Source organism: Jaculus jaculus, chromosome 8, assembly GCF_020740685.1.
Source record: "Jaculus jaculus isolate mJacJac1 chromosome 8, mJacJac1.mat.Y.cur, whole genome shotgun sequence".
NCBI lineage: Eukaryota > Metazoa > Chordata > Mammalia > Rodentia > Dipodidae > Jaculus > Jaculus jaculus.
Genome location: NC_059109.1, coordinates 11,240,300 through 11,258,457, shown reverse-complemented (window position 1 = coordinate 11,258,457; position 18,158 = coordinate 11,240,300). Strand labels below are relative to the sequence as shown.

The following is an 18,158-nucleotide window of genomic DNA, read 5'->3' as shown; positions in this document are numbered from 1 at the left end:
GACTCTACCTGACTTTGAAAACAGAACACAAAGAGACCTGGGTTGTAAGAGAAAAGGCGGAAGGCTGCAAGTGGGGCCTGGTTGCTGCCAGGCTGCTGCCCTTCTTGCGCTTTCAGTACACTGGAAAAGAGGGCGGGGAGCGGGGGGGGAGGAGAGGAGAAGGAAGTGCAAGGGCAGAAGCAGGCCCTCCATTGCTGACTGCCTTTCTAGAAAGAGCAAAGGCTCTGCTCTGCCTCTGGCCAGGTACATGGTGTTTGTCTGAGCATGGTCCCTAACTGAGTGTGAGAGCATGCACTGCATCTGGAAACTTCCGGAGCCACATAACCCCTGAGACAGACCCTTAATATGCACATTTCAGAAAAGACTCTGAAGGAATGAATAAAGCCACAGGAAACCAGTAGACCAATAGCAGGCACATGGATTGGCTAAATTATCAAGACCAATATATTCAAATATATTAAATACTATTCTAAAGGTTTTCAAAAAATATTTATTTATTTTTAATTCGGGGGGGGGTAGATAGAATGGGTGCCCTAGGATTTGCAGCCATTGAAAATGAACTCCAGATGCATGTGTCACCTTGTGCATCTGGCTATATGTGGGTACTGGGGAATTGAAAATGGGTCCTTAGGCTTTGTAGCCAAGTGCCTTAACCACTAAGACATCCCTCTAGCCCCCTTCTTTTTGGTTTTTCTTTGAGGTAGGTCTCTCTAGGGCCCAGGCTGGTCTGGAATTCACTATGGAGTCTCAGGGTGGCCTCAAACTTACAGGGATCCTCCTACCTCTGCCATACCAGTGCTGGGTTAAAGGCATGTGCCATCAAACCCAACTCTAAAGATTATTTAAAAATTTTTAGGGCTGGAGAGATGGCTTAGTAGTTAAGCACTTGCCTGTGAAGCCTAAGGACCCTGGCTTGAGGCTCGATTCCCCAGGATCCAGATGTATAAGGGGGTGCATGCGTCTGGAGTTCATTTGCAATGGCTGGAAGCACTGGCGCACACATTCTCTTTCTCTCTTTCTCTCCCTCCCTCCCTCTCTCTCCCTCCGTCTTTCTCTCTATCTGTTACTCTCAAATAGATAAATAAAAGTAAACAAAAAAGTTAAAATTTTTATATTTGTGCACACCTGAGAGAGAGAGAGAGAGAGAGAGAGAGAGAGAGAGAGTGTATGGGTGGGTCAGGGTCTCCTGCCACTGGAAACAATAGATAGATGCATGTGCCACTTTGCATCCAGTTTTATGTGGGTGCTGGGGAATTGAACCTGTGTCATCAGGCTTTGCAAACAAGTGCCTTTAACTGCTGTGTGAATATGTCAGGGCTTCTTGTTGCTGCTAACTAGCTCCAGATGCATATATTACTTTGTGCATCTAGCTTTACATGTACAGGGGAATCCAACAAGCTTTGCAAGCAAGCACTTTTAAGCTCTGAGCCATCACCCCAGCCTTCAGAACTCATTTTTTGTTTGTTTGTTTTTTGATGTAGGGTCTCACTCTAGCCCAGGCTGACCTGGAATTCACTATGTAGTCTCAGGCTGACCTCGAACTCCTGGTGATCCTCCTGCCTCTGCCTCCCGAGTGGTGGGATTAAAGACGTGTGCCACCACACCCGACTCCAGCTTTTGATTTTTGTCAGACATTTTGTCCCAGCAACAAGAAGTTAACTAATACACCTAAAATTCATCCAGCTGGCAGGAAGCTGATGGGATCAGAAAAAAGTACTTCCATGGAACATTGCGATTTACTGGCTTGAGGTCAGGGACTCTTTTACTGATGTTTTCCTCCTAAGTAACAGCCTTTGCCTAATATGCTGAGGTTTAATTGCTTTTACATGGCCTTACAATTTAATTTAGTTCTCACAGGCTAGACAAAGACAGAGAGGTTGAGGTTCACAATGGGGGAAAAGAATCACTTAGCTAAATGCAAACTTTAGGTGTGGACTTTGTGGAGCAGAGACATTCTCACAGTGTTTGTTACTGCTCTCAACTGTTCCCCCCCACACACACAAGGTACGGTTTCACTTTAGCTCAGGCTGACCTGGAATTCACTATGTAGTCTCAGGGTGGCCTCGAACTCATGGTGATACTCCTACCTCTGCCTCCTGGGTGCTGGGATTAAAGGTGTGTGCCACCACGCCTAGCAAAAATTTTATTATTCTTTAATTTGAGAGATAGAGGCAAAGAGAGAGAAAAAGAGAGAGAGAGAGGGAGAGAGAGAGAGAATGGACATGCTTAGGTCTTCAGCCACTACAAAGGAACTCCAGACACATGCTCCACCTTGTGCATCTGGCTTACATGGATTCTGGAGAATCGAACCTAGGCCCTTTGGCTTTACAGGCTTAACTGCTAAGCCATCTCTCCAGCCTAACTGTGTGTTTTTTGCCTCCCAGAATTTCATGTCCTACCTTATGGCGTCAACAAGAGTCAGTTCCCACAGTCTCCCTAAAGCCCCACAGTCGGGAGAGCCCTCCTCCATCTGTACGCAGACATTTCTTACCCGGGTCTACGAGTGCCAGACGCTTGTCCCGAGACAGGGAGGCCCTTTCCTCCTGGTTGAACATTCTATCGATCATCACCATCTCGGCTGAGGGGTTGACCCGCTGAAAGCAGAGAAGCCAGTCACTTCAGATGCCTTTTATTATGAGCAAGCAAATCACCACACCTTAGGAACCAATGAAGCAATCACAGTGAGGTTTTCCTGTCTAAATCCTGGCCATATCACATCTAGTCGCATGCGCCACCATGCCCGGCTCAGACCAGATTTTATAGATTTCACATATGAGTTGGGATATGTGGTCTCTCTGGGCCAGGTAGATTTCATGCAATGCTTCCTTATTTGTGAAAACAACAGCCCTGATTGTGATCTGGCATGTAATCATGCCAAAGTTAGCTGCTCGCCTCAGTGATGGCAGCTGAGTGTGATATTTTCCTCCAACTCTAAATATCTGTACTTTATATGTACACATGTTTTTTTTAAATTTTTTTGTTCATTTTTATTTATTTATTTATTTCTTTGAGATTAACAGAGAGAGAAAGAGGTAGATAGAGAGAGAGAGAGAATGGGTGCACCAGGGCTTCCAACCACTGCAAATGAACTCCAGACGTGTGTGCCACCTTGTGCAACAGGCTAATGCGAGTCCTGGGGAATCAAGCCTCAAACTGGGGTCCTTAGGCTTCACAGGCAAGCGCTTAACCACTAAGCCATCTCTCCAGCCCCACATATATATATTTTTTCAAGGTAGAGTCTCACTCTAGCCCAGGCTGACCTGGAATTCACTATGTAGTCTCAGGGTGGCCTTGAACTCAAGGCAATCCTCCTACCTCTGCCTCCCAAGTGCTGGGATTAAAGGCGTGCACCACCACGCCCAGCCAGATATGTATTTTTTGTGTGGTGTACTATGTGTGGCTTGGGTGTGTGTGTGCACGTGTGTGGAGGCCAGAGGTGGACAGCGGGTGTCCTGCTCTATCACTCCTCTGCCTCATTCCATTGAGACAGGGTCTCTCACTGACGCCGGAGCTTCCCATATGTTCAGTTACACAAGGGAGCTCCAGCAATTCTTGTCTCTGCCCCTCAAGGCTGGGGTTACTACGTGCGTGGCCACACCCAGCTTCTTATGTGGGTGCCAGGGATGGGGCTTAGATCCTCATGCAACCAGTGCCTGAGCAATCTCCCCAATCTCATATCTGTGCTTTTTAAATTACATTCTGAAAATATAATTCCCTGACTTTTTTCTCTCTGACTCAGAAGCTGTGGTGTGTGGAGCTGAAAGGCAGCTATGGGGCTTGGGAGACGGTTCAGCAGCTAAAGGCACTTGCTTGCAAAGCCTGATGGCCTGGGTTCAATTCCCCACTATCCACATAACACCAGATGTACAAAATGGTGCATTGTTTGCAGTGGTAGGAGGACCTGGTGCACCCATGCTCACTCTCTCTCTGTTTGCCTCTTTATGTCTGTCTCTCTTTTTAAAATTTTTATTTATTTTTTAAAATATATTTTATTTATTTGAGAAAAAGAGGCAGAAAGAGAGAGAGAGATAGGGAGAATGGGTACACCAGAGCCTCCAGCCACTGCAAACAAACTCCAGATGCATGTGCCCCTTGTGCATCTGGCTTATGTGGGTTCTGGAGAATCAAACCAGGATTCTTTGGTTTTGTAGGCAAACGCCTTAATCACTAAGCAATTTCTCTAGTCTTGTCCCTCTTTTAAATAAATATTTTTTTTTGTTTTGTTTTTGGTTTTTCGAGGTAAGGTTTCACTCTAGCCCAGGCTGACCTGGGATTCACTATGTAGTCTCACAGCAATCCTCCTACCTCGGCTTCCCAAGTGTTGGGATTAAAGGCATGTGCCACCATGCCCGGCCTACATAAATATTTTTTAAAAATCATTTTTAAAAAAGGCAGCTGAGTCTCTGCAAGCACTTTACCATGGCATCTTCTAGAAGCAGGCATCTGTATTTGTTCAACATAGCTTGGGTCCTTTTTAGGAGCTGAGTGGCAACCGTTTCAAATTCATTGTCCACTTTAAAAAGAGAGAGAGAGAGAATAGTCAGAGAGAATATCCATCACTGGCTAGCTCTTTCATGTACTGAGACTCAAATGCAGTTGGGCCCTATTCAGCAACCTCACTGCTTTCCCATACCTTCCACTGGGGATGTGGTCATGGAAACCCACTGTAACACAGGCTAGGAAGCCAAGGACAAATGCCTTTGAAAAATCACCTATAAAATGAAGCTATGCAGCAGGCCAGGAAGAAGGATGGATGAAGAGAACGATGGGCTTGTTCAGTGGCGCCAAGCTCCATCTCTTTCCAGAGGCATGAAAAATGGCACCAGCGAAGCCTGCTGAACAGTGCCATGCTGGGTAGCCCTGCTTCACGTACGGCCGGAAAGCAGACCGCGGCACCTGACAGGCCACGGGGCGGGGGCTCTGTCCTTCCTTGTGGTCTCTGAGACTTCACATTTCCTAATTCACCAGCATCGCCACACCTCTCCTGGCTGCTGGATCTTGACATTGTCCCTCAGACTCCCAAGGAGGCCCACAGCGGGCAGGGGGATACCACTGTACTCAGACCAGGTGGCAGTCCAGGAAGGGACTAGAGTAGTGGAGGGCATTGACGGGCTCAGGACTTGGCAGCGAAGAGAGAAAGAGCTCTGGGCTTAGAGAGGCAGCAGGTTCAGGTATCAGAATCGGCAGAGTTCTAGGTTGTGAGAAGGAGCTCTGATCCCTAACCTTCTGAAGGTCAGGATCCTGAAATTCTCTCAATGCCCTAGACTCACTTTGGGACCTTAGGGCAAAACCAGCTACCTTGTTACCAGCACCAGAAAGAGCTCAGGGCAAGGGCAAGCTCAACCCAAACCAACCTGACCACGCATCTTCTTCAGGGTGACAAGGAGAGGAAATGGCATTTGAGGAACCCTGTCAAAGGATGTTCTGCCCTATCTACCGCTTGGGGTATAGCTGGCGCCTTAGCTATGCCCTAGAGCTACAGCCTGTTTACCTTTCTGCAGGTCTTCCTCTGTGGGCATGGAGCCCTGGCACACGTGGTAGGAGAGCAGTCTCTGTACCGCGTCACTCAGTGATCTGAACTGGCTTTTGTCAGGCGTCACAGCATGGGCTTGGTCCCTCTGTAACTGCTGGAGGATGCTTTAAGAGAGAGATGGTGTCCAGGGAAGGTCATGTGAGGAAACCAAATCTAATGATATATCTTTTTTTTTTTTTATTTTGGTTTTTCGAGGTAGTGTCTTGCTCTATCCCAGGCTGACCTGGAATGCACACTGTAGTCTCAGGGTGGCCTTGAACTCATGGCAATCCTCTGCCTCCTGAGTGCTGGGATAAAAGGTATATGCCACCAAGCCCAGCTCTCTATTTTGTTTTTGTTGTTTGTATTTGTTTTCGAGGTAGGGTCTCACTTTAGCCAAGGCTGACCTGGAATTTACTATGTAGTCTCAGGTTGGCCTTGAACTCAGGGTGATCCTCCTACCTCTGCCTCCCAAATGCTGGGATTAAAGGCATGCGCCACCACGCCCAGCCCCAATTAAGTCTAAAGACCAGCCCCATGCAAGGAAGTCCAGATCTGGCCAATACGAACTAAGAGAGGCTAAGATATGCCCACTCCACGTTATTTATAACAATAGTTAAGAAGGGCTAGAGGCCCTGGTGCACCCACTCTCTATCTGCCCCCTCCTTCCCTCAAATAAATAAATAACATTTTTAACAAAAACAACACAGTGTTTCCAGTGACAGCATTCATGCCTAGGCTCTCAGAGACTCTGGCAAAGGCTGACCATGCTCACGCTAACACTTGTCCCAGGGGTGGGGTGGTGGTGGATTGGATGCCTTTAATCCCAGCATTTCAGAGGCTGAGGCAGGAGGATTGCTGTGGGTTTGAGGCCAGCCTGAGACTAATTTCAGGTCATCTTGGGCTAGAGCAAGATTCTACCTTGAAAAAAACAAAATGAACAATAACAAAAAATGAGACTTACAATGCTCCTTTAGTTAGCTGTTCTGCAGCAGGCCTTTTCTGTCCCCCTGAGTGACCGTCCACCTAAAGGGAAAACATACATCGGCTTATAAAACACTGTCTTAAAAAAAAAAAGATGGAAAACATTTTTATATAATTTTTTTGTTGTTTATTTTTATTTATTTATTTGAAAGCAACAGACAGAGAGAGAAAGAGGCAGATAGAGAGAGAGAATGGGTGCGCCTGGGCCTCCAGCCACTGCAAAGGAACTTCAGAAGCGTGCGACCCCTTGTGCATCTGGCCAACGTGGGTCCTGGAGAATCAAGTCTTGAACCGGGGTCCTTAGGCTTCATAGACAAGCGCCCAACTGCTAAGCCATCTCTTTAGCTCACAAAATATATTTTTAAAAGAAAATTCTTATGCCAGGCGTGGTGGTGCACACCTTTAATCCCAGCACTCGGGAGGCAGAGGTAGGAGGATCACCGTAAGTTTGAAGCCAGCCTTAGACTACATAGAGAATTCCAGGTCAGCCTGAGCTAGAGTGAGACCCTACCTAGAAAAACCCAAAAAAAACAAAAAACAAAACCCCACAATTATTTATTTATTTGCAAGAAGAGAGCGATAGAATAGAGACAGACAAACAGAATGGGTGCACCAGGACCTCCAGCTGCTGCAAATGAATTCCAGATGTATGCACCACTCTTTGCATCTGGCTTTATGTGGGTCCTGGGGTATCAAGCCAGAGTTGTTAGGCTTTCCAGGCAAGCGTCTTAACTGCTAAGCCATCTCTCCAGCCCAAAAACATTCTTTAAAAATGTCTTTTTTTAAAAAACATGTATTTATTTGAAAGCAGAGAGAGAAAGAGAAGAGAGAGAATGGGCAACTCCAGACACATGTGCATGTGGGTAATGGGGAATTGAATCCAGGTTGTTAGGCTTTGCTGGCAAGCCTCTTAACCACTGAGCCATCTCTCCAGTCTGTAAAACATTCTTCCACATAAAGGTCATTATGGACAGGCATGGTGGCACACGCCTTTAATCCCAGCACTCAGGAGGCAGAGGTAGGAGGATTGCCAAGAATTTGAGGCCACCCTGAAACTACATAGTGAATTCCAGGTTAGCTTGAGCTAGTGTGAGACCCTACCTGGGAAAACCAAAAATAATAATAATAATAATAATAATAATAATAATAATAATAATAATAATAAAGTGTGGTGGCGCACACCTTTAATCTTAGCACGTGGGAAGCAGAGGTAGGAGGATTGCTGTGGGTTCGAGGCCACCCTGAGACTATACAGTGAATTCCAGGTAAGCCTAGAGCAAGACCCTACCTTAGAAAAACAAACAACAACAACTGCAAGAATCTAACAAACAAACAAAAAGAACATGACCAGCCTACACGGCTGTGGGCACACAGGAGGCGGGGCGGTGTGCACAGTGCTAGACGGCAGCCACCACAAAGCAGCTGCCACAACCACACTGTCGTTCGACTAAGCGCAAGGGGCTCTGCAAAGTTCCTACCTGCACTGTTGGCTGGCCAGGAGATGCTCCAAGTGCTTTTTCCGGCTGTGGCTGTGTGGTTCCTAAGGATGCTGGCATGACTTTGCTTCCAGAATCCTGCCCTGTTAGAATCGATCAGAAGATAGTGTTCCTCAGAAACAGTAAGGCAGCTCCACTGTACACCCCAGAGCCCAGCATACACAGGTGCCCAAATATTCCTGACGGGACTTCTTTATGAATGCTTCCCAGGAGGACGGGAGAAGGGAGGGACATTGATCTAGAAGCTCTAGTGACAGAGAGAAGAGCTATGAAACTCTATGGAGGTAATGAATATAACCAACTCAATACGTGGTAATAACCCGAACGGCAAATGTTACAGTTTCAAAGTATTTGTGATTGATAAATGGGCTTCAAGCTTGTAGTCTGTTAGCACTTGAGAACCTCAAACTACAACTGCAGGGAAAGGCCCAAAGAGAGAACTAAGTAGGAATGCTCTTGCATCCTTTTTTAGATATTACACTGATAAGAACAGATACTAGATCTCAACTAGAAGGCTGAGGAATGACTTTTATTTTTACTATTATTAGTCCTATGAGTGTTGAAAGCTTTAGGAATAAAAATGGATATATCCAGCCGGGCGTGGTGGTACACACCTTTAATCCCAGCATTTGGGAGGCAGAGGTAGGAGGATTGCCGTGAGTTCAAGGCCACCCTGAGACTACATGGTGAAGTCCAGGTCAGCCTGGGCTAGAGTGAGACCCTACCCTGAAAAAACAAACAAAAAAAAACAAACAAAAACCGGATATAGCTGGGCGTGGTGGCGCACGCCTTTAATCCCAGCACTCGGGAGGCAGAGGTAGGAGGATTGCCATGAGTTCAAGGCCACCCTGAGATGACAGAGTTAATTCCAGGTCAGCCTGGACCAGAGTGAGACCCTACCTTGAAAAACCAAAAAACAAAAACAAAAAAACAACAACAACAAAAAAAAAACACGGATATATCCTACACTATATTTAGTTTTGGAGGTAGGGATTCTAAATATACATGCATACCACAGGAGGATAATAAAGTCAGAGGTGTCCCCACATAATTCACTAAAGTGCCTTTTTCTTAGCAGTATAAAGACGGAATGCCTCCCAACGGATGGTCTCTCATAGTTGAGGAAACAAGGTCTATTGTTTGGGTGGAAAGGAATGACAGAGAAGGTGTCTTGCAGTCAGACCGCATGACAGGGGCTTTTGAAAGCATACGCCCTGGGCGCTGCAAGGGCGGGCAGGCTGCGGGACGCGTGCATTGGCTCCTGACCTGGCAGTGCGGTGCTCAAGAGTCCAGGGATCTGCGCTTGCCTCAGGCTGTCTGGCGTCTTGGAAGTGGAAATGGGGGAGGTCTGATTCAAACTTTTTTTCTGAGCCTGCGGAACATGGAAAGATTAATCTCAGTCAGTCTTAAAAGCTTTAATAGATGAGTTAAGATAGCACCAAGCTAAATGCCGCACTTTAAAAATTTTTTTTTTCATCCAAGCCAGGCGTAGTGGGGCATTCCTTTAATCTGGCAGAGGTAGGAGCATTGCCTGAGACTACATAGTAAATTCCAGGTCAGCCTGGGCTATAGGGAGATCCTACCTTGAACAACAAAAACAAACAAACAAACAAAAAAGGCATATTTCATTCATTCAAGAAAGAGGCAGAGTGAGTATGGGCACCCCAGGGCCTCCTGCCACTGCAAACGAACTTCGGAGGCATGTTCCACTTTATGCATCCAGCTAATGTCGGCACTGGGGAATCGAATCCGGGTTGTTCGGTTTTGCAAACAATCACCTTTAACCACTGAGCAATCTCTTCAGCCCAATCCCACACTTACTGAGTTGAGAGGAAGAAAGAGGCAGATAGAGAAAATGGGCACGCCAAAGCCTCTGGCCACTGCCAACTCCAGATGCATGTACCACCTTGCGTACCTGACTCTACATGGGTAGTGGGGAACTGAACCCAAGTCCTTAGACTTTGCAAGCAAGCATCTTTAACTGCGGAAGCCCTTTATTTTATTTTTTTGTTTATTTACTTTTTTTCGTGGAAAGGTCTCACTCTAGCTCAGGCTGACTTAGAATTCACTATGTAGTCTCAGGGTGGCCTCGAACTCACTGTGATCCTCCTACCTCTAACTCCTGAGTGCTGGGACTAAAGGCGTGAACTGTCATGCCCAGCTGCCCCATTTCATTTTAATCTACTTATTTGAAAGAGAGAGGGAGAGAGAAGCAGATAGAGAATACCATACTTCTGTTTTTAAAATATATTTTTATTTATTTATTTGCAAGCAGAGATATATACATGGGGGGGGGAGTGAGAGATTGTGAGTATGGGTGTGCTAGGGCCTCCAGCCACTACAAACAAACTCCAGATGCACCACTCTGTGCATCTGGCTTAAGTAGACTCTGGGGAATTGAATTTGGGTCTTCTTAGGCTATGGCAGGCAAGAGCCTTAACTGCTGAACCAACTCTCTAGTCCAAGAATGCCACGTTTCTTAATGCTACTTGTCATTCTAGTTCCTATCCCTGATAATTTTATTTTGGGTCTGCCATAGCATATGATTCTGACTCCCAGTATGAACCTACATGGATATTTCAAATACCTCATTGGGGGTCTGAAGGCCACCCCTAGATTCACTGTCAATGTACACGGTTTGGCTGTGTAGAGAGCATGAAGGTTTTGCTTTGTAGAGAACATTAAGTATTTTTTTTTTGAGGCAAGCCCAACAGACTGGCCTTAAAAAAAAAAAAAAAAGTGTGTGTGTGTGTGTGTGTGTGTGTGTGTGTGTGTGAGAGAGAGAGAGGGGGGGGAGAACTGCCACTGTAATCGAACTCCAGGTGTGTGTGTCACCTTGTGAGCACGTGTGACCTTGCACGCTTGTGCTACCTTGTGCATCTGGCTTATGTGGGTCCTGGAGAGTCCAACATGGGTTCTTAGGCTTCGCAGGCAAGTGCCTTAACTGCCAAGCCATCTCTCTAGCCCTTTTATTCTTTTTGGAGATAGGGTCTCACTCTAGCCCAGGCTGACCAGGAATTCACTATGGAGTCCCAGGCTGGCCTTGAACTAACAGTGAGCTTCCTATGTCTGTCTCCTGAAGGCTGAGATTAAAGGCGTGTGCCACCACACTGGGCTTGAAGTATTCTTTTATTTTTTGAAGTATTCTTTATTCCTGCTTCTAGGTGTCTCTAGTTTACACCATATCAACTTTAGGTGGCAAGAAATCAGGAAATGTAAATCCAATACAATATTAGTCCTCGTTAGAAAAGTTCATGTTGGGCTGGAGAGATGGCTTAGCAGTTAAGGCACTTGCCTGCAAAGCAAAAGGACTTCAGTTTGAGTCCCCAGAACCCATGTAAAGCCAGATGCACAAGGTGGCACATGCATCTGGAGTTCTTTTGCAAAGGTTGGAGGCCCTGGCACACCCATTCTCTTTCCCTCTTTCTCTCAAAAAAATAAATAAAAATATTTTTCAAAAGCAGGGGTAGATGGGCTGGAGAGATGGCTTAGCGGTTAAGCGCTTGCCTGTGAAGCCTAAGGACCCCAGTTCAAGGCTCATATTCCTCCAGGACCCACATTAGCCAGATGCACAAGGGGGCTCACGCATCTGGAGTTCGTTTGCAGTGGCTGGAAGCCCTGGCGTCCCCATTCTCTCTCTCTCTCTCTCTCTCTCTCTCTCTCTCTCTCTCTCTCTGCCTCTTTCTCTCTCTGCCTCAAATAAATAAATAAAAATAAACCAAAAAAATTAAAAAAAAAATTTAAAAAAAGAAAAAAAAGCAGGGGTAGAGGGATGGCTTAGCAATTAAGGCACTTGCCTGCCAAGCCAAAGGACCCAGGTTCAATTCCCCAGGACCCACGTAAGCCATATGCCCAAGTTGGCACATGCATCTGGGGTTCGTATGCAGTGGCTAGAGGCCCTGGCGAGACCATTCTCCCTATCTCAAATAAATGAATAAATAAATAAATATTTTTTTCAAAAAAAGGCCAGGTGTGGTGGCACATGCCTTTAATCCCAACACTTATGAGGTGGAGGTGGGAAGATGGCCCTCAGGACGATGGGGCAGGAGAGAGGGTACAGAAGAGGACAACCTGATGAAAGTATGACCAACTTGCAGTATGTTCTTATATGAAAGTTGCCCATACAATTTAAATTAAAGGGCTGGAAAGATGGCTCAGAGGTTAACGTATTTGCCTGCAAAGCCAAAGGATCGTGGTTCAACTCTCCAGGACCCATGTAAGCCAGATGCACAAGGGAGTGAATGCATCTGGAGTTCATTTGCCATGGCTTGAGGCCCTGGAGCGCCCAATCTCTCTCTTTCTCTCTCTTAAATAAACAAATAAATATGTTTAAATTTTTTTTAATTAAAAAGAAAAGCTCGGGCTGGAGAGATGGCTTAGTGGTTAAGCGCTTGCCTGTGAAGCCTAAGGACCCCGGTTCGAGGCTCGGTTCCCCAGGTCCCACGTTAGCCAGATGCACAAGGGGGCACACGCGTCTGGAGTTCATTTGCAGAGGCTGGAGGCCCTGGCGCGCCCATTCTCTCTCTCTCCCTCTGTCTTTCTCTCTGTGTCTGTCGCTCTCAAAATAAATAAATAAAAAATTTAAAAAAAATTAAAAAAAAAAAGAAAAGCTCAAAACCAAAAAAAAAAAAAAAAAAAAAAAAAAAACAGGCGTGGTGGCATATACCTTTAATACCAGCACTCAGGAGGCAGAGGTAGGAGGACTGCTGTGAGTTCGAGGCCACCCTGAGACTACATAGTGAATTCTAGATCAGCCTGAGCTAGAGTGAGACCCTGCCTCAAAACAAACAAAAAAAGCTCCGCCTGCACATCCTCTTGATGGACAAACAACAAATTCCTAGGAAGAAAACTGAGGTCTGAGTCCTCTTCCATGAGTCCTCCTCCATGAGTCCTCCTCCATGAGTCCTCCTCCATGAGTCCTCCTCCAGCCTTGCTTAAAATAACGACAGCACTGGCTGTGGTGGGAGCAGGAGGCAAGGCCACCAGCCTGGGCCGTCTGACTCATAAGACAATCAAAACCTTGTGTAGCTGGGTGTGCATGCTGCTGAGTTTGAGGCCGTCCAGAGAATACAGAGTGAATTCCAGGTCTGCCTGGGCTAGAGTGAGACCCTACCTCAAAAAACCCAAAGGGCTGGCGAGATGGCTTAACGGTTAACACTTGCCTGCAAAGCCAGAGGACCCAGGTTTGATTCCCCAGGACCCATGTAAGCCAGATGCATAAGGTGGCTCATGCGTCTGGGGTTCCTTTGCAGTTGCTTGATGCTCGGGCACACCCATACTCTCTCTCTACCTGTCTCTCCCAGTGAGACAATAGATAAATACAAATAAAATATTTAAAAATAAAACAAAAAAATATGTAATCTCAGAACGCAGGAGGCAAAGACAGGGGGTTTTGAATTATAGGCTTGCCTAGGCTTACTTTTTTTTTTTTTTCCAGGTAGGGTTTCACTGAAGCCAAGGCTGACGTGAAATTCACTATGTAGTCACAGGGCAATTTCAAACTCATGGTGATCCTCCTACCTCTGCCTCCCCAAGTACTGGAAATAAAGGTGTGTGCTGCCATACCCAGTTAAAAAATTTTGTTGTTTTTTGAGGTAGGGTCTCACTCTAGCCCAGGCTGACCTGGAATTCACTATGGAGTCTCAGGGTGGCTTCAAACTCATGGTGACCCTCTTACCTTTGCCTCCCCAAATGCTGGAATTATAGGTGCGTGCCACCATGCCCAACTTTAATTTTTTATTTATTTGAGAGAGAATGAGCATGGCAGGGGCCTCCAGCCACTGCAAATGAACTCCAGATGCATGTGTCACCTTGTGCATCTGGCTCACGTGGGTCCAGGGGAATCGAACTTGGGTCCTTTGGCTTTGCAGGCAAGCGCCTTAATAAGCCATCTCTCGAGCTCAAAACCCATTTTCTCTATAAGCTGCTTCTAGGTGAGTGATTTGTCCCAGCCTTGAGAATGTAACTGCAACAGGACCCCTGGATGCCCTGAGCCTGTGTCTAGAAGGCTCTGCTGCCAGGGACTGCACCCAGGGAAGTCCACTGGTGACCTGGCTCCTCCCGGTCCTCTTGCTGGGAGGACAGGACTCTGCTCTGTCTTGTTTACTGTCATTCTTGCAGTGCCAGAGTGGGGCGTGAACACTAGCAGCTATTAGACAAAGATTAACAGCTATTAATAAAAATCAGGGGCTGGCGCTGGGCGTGGTAGCCCATGCCTTTAATCCCAGCACTTGGGAGGCAAGGTAGAAGAGCGCTGTGATTTTAAGGCCACCTGAGACTACAGGTCAGCTCGGGGTTAAGCAAGACCTTACCTCAAAACACAAAAATCAGGTGCTGGAGAGGTGGCTTAGTGGTTAAGGCACTTTCCTATGAAGCCTAAGGACCCATATTCAATTTCCCAGTAGTAGCCACTTAAGCCAGATGCACAGGGTAGCATATACATCCAGAGTTTTTTTGTAGTTGGTGGAGGCCCTGGCACACCCATTCTCTCTTCCTCTGTCTACCTACATATTTCTCTCTCTCTTTAATAAACACATATTTTAGAAAAAAAAAACAAAAAACAATGAATGGGCCGGGTGTGGTGGCGCACGCCTTTAATCCCAGCACTTGGGAGGCAGAGGTGGGATCGCCGTGAATTCCAGGCCAGCCAGGGAAAGAGTGAGACCCTACCTCAAAAAAAAAAAACAAAAAAACAAAAACAGGGCATCCCAACTTGCTTCTTGCTCCCGCCCAGCTGCTTTCCCTGCTGTTCATTGTCTGCAAACCTGGGAGCCAGGTGGGCTTCCTTCTTCTCCCCCTCCCCTGGCTTTTTTTTTTTTTTTTTTGAGACAGGATTTATACTGGCTGTGTAGCCGAGGATGACCCTGGACTCCTGCCTCAACCTCCCAAGTGCGGGGTGTACAGGGTGGGGGCCACCACACCTAGCTTAGCCTCAGGCTCTTAGCGTTTAAGATCTGTAACATGGGGCCTCTGTGCTCTTTTCTACTTGACAGCTTTCTCACCTACCTCCTTTTACTTAGATACACTTCCTTCCCCACAGTACTGCACAATCTTTTTAGACTTTTTTGTTTTTTCCAGGTTGGGTCTCACTTTAGCCCAGGCTGACCTGGAATTCTCTCTGTAGTCACAGGGTGGCCTCGAATTACTGATGATCCTCCGACCTCTGCCTCCTGAGTGCTGAGATTAAAGGTGTGCGCTACCATGCCTAGATCATCTTAGTTTTCTTTAAATATGTTAGTTGTTTGTTTATGAGAGAGAGAGAACAGACCTAGCAGGGATTCCAGCCAATGCCAATGAACTCCAGATACATGCATCATCTTGTGCATCTGGTTATACCTGGGTACTGAGGAACTGAGCCCTGGTCCTTAGGCTTTGCAGGCAAGCACCTTCAATCACTGGCCATCTCCCCAGCCCTTAGGGTGACCTGGTGCTCACTCTGTAGTCCCAGACTGGCCTCAGATCCACAGCGTTGCTCCTACCTCTGCCTCCAGAGTACTGGGAATAAAGGTGTGCGCCACTATGCCCAGCTACTGTACGATGGGCTTTTTAGTTATGTGGTTTCTCCTTCCTGGAACATTGTACACCCAGACCCTCTCTGCTTGGTTAACCCTTCCTCATAGATGGTGCCAGAGCAGGTCGTACTGTCTCCAGGGAAACTTCCTGAACTGTCACATCTCATTAGAGCTTGTCTAAGTGAGAGGAGGATAGAATTAGGGTGACTGGACCCCTGAAGGTGAAAAATGCAGGAAAGTATGCACTTGATAGAGATACGAGATGATCTGACTTCTTATCTCTTCCCTTAGTTCCCCCTAGACCTATATTTCCGCAAACAGCCAGGACCCCTCCTGGGAGGGAGGTCTTTCATAAGATTTAAACATTGTGGTTGGTCAAATTCAGCCCCCAGCCTAACCAGCCAGCTGGCCCTCTGGCTCACCTGGCAGCCCACCTCCACTAAAAGGTTATAGATGCCTTTGCAAGGGGAGGACCTTGCCCTCGGACCACTTGGGAACTTCCAGCTGTGGGTGAGCTTTTCTCAGCCTGGGCCTGGGCTGGCTCAGGAGGGCCCCCAGCTCTTACTCCCCGCATGGGCTCTTTATCCCCTCCAGCTCCCCACATGGCAGGAGCTCCTTGAACTTTCTTTTCTCTTTCCATGTGTTTCCCCCACCCCAGGCCCTCCACGTGGGATCTCTAGCCACGTGGGTGCCTTTCCTTGGCTCTGTACTTCCCTCAACAAATATAATAAGTTAACAATTCTCCTTCTCATTTTTTAACTCAATTCTTTGACTAAAATTGAAACGAACCTAGGGTTTGGGTGCAAGGGCTTTCCTGGAGCCTTAGCGCCTCATTACCCAAGCATGGCATAAGTGTGGGAAGTTCTGACCGCGCGGGCCTGCTGGGAGGCAATTCTAAGTGCTGGGTGAGCGGGTCATGAAGAGACATCTAGCCCAGTGGGACTCGCACACCTAGGGGGCAGCACTGACCAAGGGAAAAGGTGAGGACATCGGAAGAGAAAGGAAGTCACGGCTTGATCCTTTAGGGATCTGGGTGGGGCTCTTAGGAGGGGAAGAAACCAGGAAGAGAGAAAAGAATGTGCAGGGCTGGAGAGATGGCTCAGAGGTTAAGACACTTGCTTGCAAAGCCTACCAGCCTGGGCTCGATTCCCCAGTACCCACTTAAAGCCAGATGCACGAAGTGGTGCACATGTCTGTAGTTTGTTTGCAGCGGCTAGAGGCCCTGGTACACCCATTCTCTCCCTCCTTGAAAATAAATAAATAATAAAAATAGCTGGGTGTGGTGGCACATGCCTTTAATCCCAGCACTCGGAAGGCAGAGGTAGGAGGATCACCGTGTTCGAGGCCACCCTGAGACTCCATAGTGAATTCCAGGTCAGCCTGGGCTAGAGTGAGACCCTACCTCGAAAAAGGAAAAAAATAAATAAATAAAATAAAGCAAAGAATAAGCACTGGATACCTTCAGTAGAGGTTGGGGACAATGGGGGACCGGCCTCCCTGAATGAAGGTGTGTGACCAGAGACTCGAGTGCGGGTCAGGCCCTGTGCTTGCTCCGGAAGGAGTGGGAAGCTCCCAGATGAGCTGGCTCAGGTTATCAGGCGAATGCATGAGGAGGGTGAATGTGCTGGCAGTCTGCCGTGAGAAACAGGCGATCCATCACCCAGATGATGCTACACTTGTCTAATGAGGAGACGTTAAGGCCTTAATGGGCCGTGGAAACCATCTTGCTTGGCCTTCTCCACCCTGGCTCCACTTTACAATCACTTGGGAGCTCTTGGAAAATTCTGATGCCTGATGCCCTTTTCTCCAGACCACTTAAAACAGAATTTATGGGGGCGATGTCCAGGCATCCGTACTTTTGAAAGGCTCCCCAGATGACTATCATGCAGCTAAGCTCCTCGTTTTCCAGAAGAGACCCATGGCTCAGAGTATTTAAGACAGAAGCTTAGACCACAGACCATTCCCTGGCATAGTTCTGCCTACTGATCCAACTTTCGTTTTGCCATTATATTTCAGTCCCCTGAGAGCTCACCTCAGGGTAGGCACGCAGAAAACGTGAGGGCTGGGGAAGCACAGGGAGACAGCTAGCGGGTAAAGTCTGCCTTTATGAGCTCTCTGCTCACCTCTGTGACGTGGGGAAGTCACAATTGTGCCAGTGCAGCTCCAAGGAAAGGGTTAGAAGTGGTGTTCAAAACCCTGGCACAATCCCTGTTAGTATTTTCACCACTATTAGAGATATTTTCAAAGAACAGTTTAAAGGGCTCAGTGAGGTACTATAGGTATAGAGAGGAAGAAAGCAGTGGCATCTAGACCCTGAAGTTGGTCTGGGTAAGGCAGTGGGGGGAGGTGGGGCGAGCAGGAAGGCTGCAGACATCAAGTGGGGCACTCCAGCCACTCGTGCCTGTGTCAAGGCTCAATGGGCGCTGCAGGTGATATGGGCTCAGCAGCTCTCAAGGAATTTACATCTCCAAAAATCTAAAAGCACCCATTCTTGGACTGGAAAGATGGCTCAGTGGTAAAAGCGCTTGCTTGTAAAGCCCAACAGCCTAGGTTCCTCAGGACCTATGTAAAGCCAGATGCACAAAGTGGAGGATATTTCTGGAGTTTCTTTGCAGGGACAGGAGGCTCTGGAGTGCTCAATCTCGCTCTCTGTCT

The 18,158-nt window shown here is 47.2% G+C and overlaps 1 protein-coding gene across 3 annotated transcripts in view; it reads right to left on the bottom strand.

The window, feature by feature from the left end:
• The window catches only part of Bicral (BICRA like chromatin remodeling complex associated protein), a 65,294-nt gene that overhangs the window by 2,416 nt on the left and 44,720 nt on the right, over positions 1–18,158 (bottom strand). For all 3 annotated transcript variants that reach the window (XM_045156366.1, XM_045156365.1, XM_045156367.1), the window contains 6 exons: positions 9,259–9,364; positions 7,975–8,075; positions 6,477–6,538; positions 5,492–5,637; positions 4,419–4,513; positions 2,492–2,594 (listed from right to left, as the gene is read on the bottom strand). In XM_045156366.1, coding sequence (XP_045012301.1) covers positions 2,492–2,594; positions 4,419–4,513; positions 5,492–5,637; positions 6,477–6,538; positions 7,975–8,075; positions 9,259–9,364 — 613 coding nt within the window. The remainder of the gene's footprint in view (positions 1–2,491; positions 2,595–4,418; positions 4,514–5,491; positions 5,638–6,476; positions 6,539–7,974; positions 8,076–9,258; positions 9,365–18,158) is intronic.